The sequence below is a fragment of the Mus caroli genome, unplaced genomic scaffold, assembly GCF_978045245.1.
Source record: "Mus caroli unplaced genomic scaffold, Mus_caroli_1 scaffold_18, whole genome shotgun sequence".
Classification (NCBI taxonomy): Eukaryota; Metazoa; Chordata; class Mammalia; order Rodentia; family Muridae; genus Mus; species Mus caroli.
The window spans coordinates 44217503-44225668 of record NW_028227273.1 but is presented as its reverse complement, the minus strand read 5'-3'; the positions used below and the strand labels follow the sequence as shown (position 1 = coordinate 44225668).

The window sequence follows — 8166 nt, the reverse complement described above, 5'->3', positions numbered from 1 at the left end:
TCTTGGCAGCCATCTGGACTTGTGGAACATAGATCCAAGGAACGTGGTTGAAGGTCCTTTAGTGCCAAAGGAGAGTAAGACTATGGAAACGAAAACTTTTGGCACATGAATGTCCAGAAAGAAAAAGGACATTGCCTGTTTCTTGTTGTTAAGGCTGATGATGAGAGATACAGTGTGTGTTTCAGGGGTGTAGTAGATTAAAAACGAAAAGCATGCATTGACTCAGGAAGCCAGTGGGCTCCCTCTGTGGACCAGTGCTTTGATGTAATCTGGTACTTCTGTTAAGTGTTCCATACTTTCTGCTCCACTTATCTCCCACAGTAAGCATTCCTGGAGCAGTCAAATAGGAAGGCCTGAAGTTAAACTGCATCTTCAGAGAAACATAGGAGGTAAGATGAGAGTAGGTTTGGGGGATATAAAAAACTATCAGAATACAGTGAGGAGAGAAGCTTGTGGAGGCCAAGTGCTCAGTGAGTCAGAGAAATCTGGACTGGTAATATTAGAGCCTGTGAAGTGGAAACCAGATCCGAATTCATGACCCACAGCGGTGTAAGTGACAGGGAGAAGTCTGTAAACAGCATCAGGGTTATTCAGGGAGACCGAGAGTTTATTATGGACCTGGGACCCTAAATAGCTCACGTCCTAGGTCTCAAATTAATAATGCAAACAAATGGAAGACAGTTTGGTGAAGAATGACAATGATTAACAGCTGAGGTGATTGAAATGTGAGGAAGTCCCAAGAGAGTCAAAGTTATGCATTGCCAGTACCCTAGCGTGAGATTATAAAGCTATCTGTTGACTTTAGACAGATTGCCTGTCGGAATCCAACCATTACTGTATAGATGCCATAGGCTGGCACCAACACAGAAGAGTTATCCAGAAGAAACATTTTATCAACGGCCTTTTATTGCTTTGCTCTGAAAATCAGTTGAAAGGAAAAGCTACACAGTATTTGTTGAATGACTCTATTTTGGCTCCTTTTCTAACTCTAACTTCTATGAATTTTACAATGCCATGAAAACACTTCAGCAAGGATTTTGGCATACTATTTACAATTTCTTGAATACCATTGCTCACGGAACAGGAGCGATGGAAAACAATCACTTAGTAACTGAAGAGGCACAGTCGGGAAGGAGGAGAAATAATTGCCGACCGCACTGTTCGTGCCGAAGAAAAACTCTTCCTTCACTGAGCTTAAGAAACAGGTTGGGAGCCAAGAATTGCATGTCACAGGAACATGCCTCTTCCTGTCACCATATCAAGGTACCTAACGGTTGTCCGTTTGTGGAGCCAATATCTTTCTACCACATGTGTGACCAGGAGCTTGTGGGAGACAAGTAGTTAGGTTAGGGATGATTCGGAACCTGGCACCGGCCTTGGGCGTCTGCCATCATTAGTTACAGATCTGCCAAAATGCTTTGGGGAACGTTTTAATTTAAATGCCAAGTTTATTTCAACGAAATCTTCCTGATACGATCTGTTGGGAATCAAGAATGAAATAGACAGGTGTTCATTTTGGAGGGCATTTATGAATTAGTTCTGTAAACAATAACCAAACAACCAAACAAAACAACAACCCATTCTGGGTGTTTGACCCTTCAGGATGCCCCTACTTAGCTCAGAACTCTCCAGGAAAGAGTTGAAGAATCTTTGTTAGCTACTTCATTTTTCTTTTTGTTACTGTCATGTAAATGTAGAGGATTAGAGTCTACTACAAGAGGGGCAGGATCCTCCTGTGATTACTGAAAACATCAGTATTAGAGAACTTCTACAGGAAGACCCCTGCATTCTATTCTCTCTAAACATATACTCAAACACAATTATGACTATCAATCTAATAAAGCAAATGAAAAGCCGATTTGAAAGTATTTTTCTGTGAAACTGTCAGAAGACAAAAAAAAAAAAACATTTTGAGGCTAAACTAGGAAGGAGTTAATATGGAGGGGTGAGGCTAAAAAATAATTAAAATGTCGTCTATCCATAAGAAAACATTTGTTAGTGGGTAGGCCCTATTTGACTTGCCCAGATGTTTACAAAAGCGTGCCAGGGGATCAGAAGAATTAAAATACCCCAAGAATAACAGGGAAGAATTTTGATGTCGCATTTGAGGAAAGGATGGACATGTTTATGAATGTAGAGGCTCCTTGGCAATTTGCTACCATATTATGGTAATGAGGGCAAGGTCTCTAAGTTCTGTCCCAGGGGACTCTTAGGTACTCCTGGCCCAGGGAAAGTGCCTTTCCAGAAGATGAAATACAGTGAGAGAAAAACTGGGAAGCTAAAACCAGGCATGAAACTGGATCTCAGGATGGCTGGGTTGGTGAGGTGGGTGGAGCCTCTGGTACCACCCAGTGCACTAGTCCTGTTCCTCTGCCAATGGCTCTGCCAGGCTACACAGTGGCCCTGCGTTCTTCCTTGGCTCCAGGAATGGAGGTTTAAGGAAAGAATTTGCATATGGGAGCGACATGTTGATCATTGACCAAACGATGGTCCTGATTTGTATGGTACCCACTAGGGGTTGGACAAGCAAGTCTCTCTAGTGTCAGGTTTAGGAAAAACACAGAGAGACTACAATGATAAACCTCCGTGGGACAACCCAGAGGCACCAAATAAACTCTGCGGAGGTCTTCTGTCTCCCAACGCCTGCCAGCCATGCCATCCCTACCCCAGATCCTGGCAACCTGTCGTGCCCATTGAGTTTAGCAGTCCAATGGCACGCAAGAGGATTGGTTTCTGTATGCGAAATGGGTTTGCTCCACTGAGGAAGCCCAGGGGGAACAGGGTGGGAAGGGGAGCGGGTTCCCAGTGAAGGGCTGGAGTTGGACGCGAGGTGCAGCGGCCAAGACCACAGCCCCAGGACCCTCGGCCCGCCCGCGGCCTGCGGGCTCGCTTTCCCCCTCAGGATGCCTTCAGGTGACTGACAGCTAGCGGTGGCGTGCGCCTCGCTGAGCCGGCCTAGGAGAGCGACCACAACCGCAACGCCCGTGCCCGGAGCCCGGACGGGTCCCCTCGGCCTGTAGGGGGCAGCGCGAAGCCCGGGAGGCGATGGCCGCGGGTAAGTGGCGGTGGGCCCGGGGGCCATCAGAAGCCGCCCTGGGCCTCGGCTGAGCCCTGAAGGTGTGTGGGGGGGGAGACTGACGGGCCTGGGCGGAGCCGGGAGCCCCGGAGCCCCGCGCGCCGCGCCTCCGCGTGTCGCCAGCGCCGCGGAGTGGGCGCACGTGTCCCTCGCGCCCCGCCGCCGCGAGCTCGTCGGTGAGCGCGGGGCCGGAGGGGACGCGGCGCTCGTCGGTGAGCGCGGGGCCGGAGGGGACGCGGCGCGCGGCGGTGGGCGCTGGCGCGCGCGCGTTATTTTTGGCGCCCGCAGCGGCGCGTGTGCCGGGGCGTGTTTTCCTTCCCCAGGTGCCGGCAGCCGGGGCGCCGCCGCCCAAGCTGACTCCTCTCTCCTCTCTCTCTCCCCGACCCTGGCAGGACCCCAGAGGTAATTCCGCCTGCACGACGTCCTCCGCGCCGGAGGCGAGCTCGCCGCACGCGCCACATCCCAACCAAAAAGAGAAAGAAAAAAAGAAAAAAAAAAGAAAAGAAAAAGCGGAAGAAGCGGCCGAGGCGGCGGCGGCGAGGAGGAGGGGCCGCGCGTGGCGGCCCGAGGCGGCGGCGGCGGGGACGCGGGGACGCGGCTTTGTGCAGGCGGGTCGTGGGGCGCCCATGGCGGAGTGTGGCCGGGGCGCCGCAGGAGGGACCCTGCCCACCTCCCCGAGCCCGGCCCTCGGCGCCAAGGGCGCCCTGAAAGCCGGAGCCGGGGAAGGCGGAGGTGGCGGCGGGGGAGGTCGCCTCGGCCACGGGCGGGCGCGCTATGACAGCGGCGGGGTTTCCAACGGAGACTGCAGCCTCGGCGTGTCGGGGGACGAAGCCCGGGCCAGCCCTGGCAGGGGACCTCTAGGCGTGGCGCTCGCGCGGACCCCTAGCCCGGCTGCCGGTCCGGTCCCCAGGGACAGCAAACCGGGCGGCCTGCCCCGCCGGAGCAGCATCATCAAGGTAGGTAGGAGACCCGCGCGCGTCCTTGGGCTCGCTTTCCCCGCCCCGGGGAAGCGGTGGCGGAAGGAGGCGATGCAAAGTGAGCCCACTGCGAAGGGGAAGCCAGGGTGCAGGGGTGTTTGGAGTGCTGGAGCAGGGATTGGAAAGCTGATGGCATTGGGAAAGAATGGAGAGGTGATCTGAGTGTGCAGGAGAGCTGTGCTCTGACATCCCCAGAGCAACTTGGGGCTGTCACCTCTCTCCAGATTGACTTGAAATTAAATGGCCTTGTACCTGCCTGGGTAGGACAGGCTTTTCAGAGGCAGCTTAGCATGGTGGCACACTCCCTGTAAGGTTTCTATTGTATGTTAAAGGACAGGGATCATGTGAAAATATTTTCTCAAAACCCCAGGCAACGAACATATATTATTTAATAGATTTTTTTCTAATCTACTGGGTAATTGGTTGCCCCTTGCAAGTGATTGTATTTGGGGAATGTAAATACCTCTCCTTCAGTTACTCGGAGAAAGGGAACATAAACACAGATTTCCTCTTTTTTAGCCTCAAAAGCTCTGAGAGAATACAGTTCCGCACAATTTAATTCTTTCCTAGCTGCTATAAGCAGGCCTCTCCAAATTAGCAAGTTTCTTTGGAATGGTTTTTGCTTTTGTTTGTTTTGTTTTGTTTTTCATGGTGCTATTTAGAAAGCCACCAGTTGTTTTGTGAATTTTAAATTTCAAGAGGTGACATTAAGGGTTTATGGTGGCTTCCTTCAAACATTGCAGTGTAGTTGCAACATAAAAATATTTCTTGTGACACGAAGTGGAAAGAGAAAGTTGATAAGCTACAAAAAGTAGAGCCTTGAGCCAGATCAGCCCATTTGGCTTGCTCAAATATGGAGCAAATATGGAATGTTGCTTTTTGAGAAATGAAGGGGTTTTTAGGAGAGGCCAGTGAGTCCTATCTGGTGCTAACTCATCCTGTTTGTGGCTGATAACCCTTAGGAGACAGGTCAGAATGTGCCAACATCACAGAGTTGACACTGGTGGTATTTGAAATTCAGAAATGCTCAAGTACTGTGAAGGTGCCTCTGTGCTATCATCATCTGCAGCCATCTAGTGAAACAGACCACTTTGGTGCTGTGTAAGAGGCTGTTGTGAAACTGCATCTAGCCTTGTCATCTGCTTGCTCAGGTTTTGCGTGGACAGGGCACAGTTGAAGGGCTTGAAGATCAAGTACATTGCCGGTCTTTAAAGATCAAGTGTATGGTCTAACTTTTAAACCAAGAAAAGTAGTGTCCGTTTTTCCTGCTTGTGTAGCTCTTAGTGATGTATCTTATCTTTTCCTTCTAGTATGTGGTTTGTTTCCAGGAAAGTTGTCTTCAAGTATATATGATTATTGATCCTATTTGCAGAGCTATGCAATATTCCTGGTTTTATTGGTTAAATATTTGTGGTGAATTTGCATTGTGGTATTAATAACATCTTATGTGGAAGTTTTAGAGAATATACCGGTTTATGTAATTGTAACAACCTTTCCCCTCAAGGATTTTTTGGTGGCCTGTTTTCACATTTAAAAGGCCATGCTTCACAGGGAAGCATAGTAACAGCAATAGGGTTGTTCCCTGTGACAGTTGTGGGAGCCAGGAAAGAAGTGTGGCTTGCCTATTTGTGACTTACAGAATTGAGACTGATCATTTCTGTAAAGGCACATGGAAAAATGGTGAATTTTTCAGAAATAACAAGTTGAGGAATGGTGGTGCTGCTTACTTTGAACTCTGAGTTTCAAAGTTAGGTTTCACCTTTCTCTATTCCTCAACGAAGCCAATTAACTTTTTAATCCACCATTACATCCCTAGATGCACAGGGCTAGGCTCATAGTAGGTGCTCAATAAATCACTTAATGTTGGGGCCGAGGAATGATAAGGAAGTATGCGTTTTCTCTAACTTTTGTTAGTTTCTGAAACAGGTGGTTTTAGATTTACCAGTCATATCTTGGTATCTTGTACCACATAAGACAACTTGACATATTCCCCTTTCTGGTCATTATGTTCAACTTATTTTTGTCTTAACCATTCTTGAAAATCAGGGAAGTAGTGTTGAAAGTTGATTGTATCTGCAGAATAGCAAAAGAAGGCCACTCTAGCTAGATAGGTCAGTAGTTACGTTTCAGATGATGAATTGATGTCTTCAAACATTTAGATTTTAGGAATTTAGTGTTGGGTTTTCCTAACGCTACATTGTACAGCACAAAGATAACACCTTAATAGAATAACGGAGTCTTTTGGTTTAGTGTCAAGTTTTATAAAGCAGTGGGTGCTGCACAGGTCTCTTGGTCGCAGGAATGGCCGAAACTATAGTTCACTTTTTAAAAAGAAACAACAGAGTGCTTAAGCTTAAGCAGCGCCCATGGGAAAAGGCCATGCTGGCGTTTCTCTTTGGTTTCTTGTGCTCTTCATAGAGAAGGGATTGGAGGTATCCATGTGGTCAGCTGGTCTGAAGCAGATGAGTAAGCAAGTGTGCTAGGGCAGCAGCTGGTCAGCGAGGCTGGCTGGAGAGCAGAGGCTAGCGAGTGAGGCTGGCTGGAGAGCAGAGGCTAGCGAGTGTTTATGGGTTTGTGTTGTTCGAAATGTCAGTTTCAGGTTTTTTCCTTGTCTTCCATTTTCTTTTCAATCTTCATATCCTGTTAGGTAAGAGTCATTCAAGCAAGGAGGTCTAGGGCCTAACTGTGGTCAATGGTAGGTAAAGAAGAAAGACACAATGCTAACTTGAGTGACATATTCAGAAATACACTGTAAGCTGACCAGAACTCTATGTATTTAATTTCTTGGATGTCTCATCTGTTTTATAAATAGCAATGAGCAAGAAATTGTAAAATTGTATTTGTTTCTGCCACAATAGAATCACAGACCTATACTGAAAGACCTCCTCAATTACGGTAGCAACCTTGATGACAATTGGGAGGAAGCACTGTAAAATGTTTTACAGATACTTTGGGAAGCACCAGCAAATATTTCCAGCTTCCTTGAACTTACTGTAAATGACAGTATGTTCCTGAGATCATCTGCAAAGGCACAGCCCTGGAGTTTTAGGGACGAACTTACGTTAGTCATTTTTAGTAATCTAGTCAATGAAAACACCACTTTCATTTTCTCTTTCCGAGATTCTGGTCACACTGCTCAATATAGTCTACATTATTTCCAAATAGGTCACTTGGTGCATATTTTCAGATGGCCACTTTTTAAATACATAGTTTTTTCTTTAGCTACAATGTGAAGTAGCATTCAGGGCCTTCGATTTGTTATATTTTACTTTTAGAAATAAATACATCAAAATGACTATATTAATTTGGATGGTTTGTTTTCATCAGAACAAATTAAATACCTTGCTTTTAAAAGTATGTGCTATGATTACAGTCACACCTGGTGTGGATTTTTATGAGCTATGACACATTTATGACATTTCCTAGTTGCTGCCACAGTCAAGCCACAAGCAGTTTGACCAAGTTTGCTCACCCCTGCCCCCAGATCATTGTCATCCCCCCGCCGTCCACACACTTAGAGTATGGCAGCTATAGATGTTGGGTCCCTTTCCATACTCAGGATATGCAGCTATTGCAGTACCTGACATTCAGATGAAGTAACAGTAACCGCTGTTTACTAAACTCTCACTGTGGGCGGGACATGGGAAAAGCGTGCTGCTTACCCTAATGTGTCACCCACAGAGGAGGGAGGCAGGCAGAGTGCAGAGAGGTTAGCAAGGTGTTTGCGGTGCTGGAGCTGCGCACAATACAGCTCTTGACCGAGCTGGAGTAAACTGAGTATTCTTCAGATTACTCCATCCATATACACCGACTGTGTGAGTAGGGAGCTCTGCTGCCCTATGATACCAGAGTTGATATTTCTCTGTTAAATGTGTTAGGTGTTGGAGGGGCCCAGAATCTGTCTCTGCTGACAGAAGTAGTTGACAGACAACATACACGGGCAGCTGTGTAGTCACTTGTCATCAGTACTTGTTGGCTAGGCCTTCCAACTTCACAGTGACATTGTTTTTATTAACATAGGTATCGTGGAATGCTGGATAGAAAAAGTAGTTTTACTATCTTCATATCAACACATAAAGATTACATTAACATATATGCTGCGCTCCCAAGCAT

General features: G+C 47.2%; 1 protein-coding gene across 3 annotated transcripts in view; it reads left to right on the top strand.

Annotated features, from left to right (window-relative positions):
- Positions 1 to 2967: 2967 nt before the first annotated feature.
- Positions 2968 to 8166, top strand: part of Plcl2 (phospholipase C like 2) — a 167200-nt gene continuing 162001 nt past the window's right edge. For 2 of the 3 annotated variants that reach the window (XM_029471172.2, XM_085833347.1), the window contains exons 1-2: positions 3209 to 3288; positions 3469 to 4032. In XM_029471172.2, the coding sequence (XP_029327032.1) occupies positions 3703 to 4032 (330 nt within the window). In that variant the 5' untranslated portion in view covers positions 3209 to 3288; positions 3469 to 3702. Of the gene's footprint in view, positions 3056 to 3208; positions 3289 to 3468; positions 4033 to 8166 lie in introns of those variants that run through there. The other variant, XM_085833346.1, reaches the window with a different exon arrangement.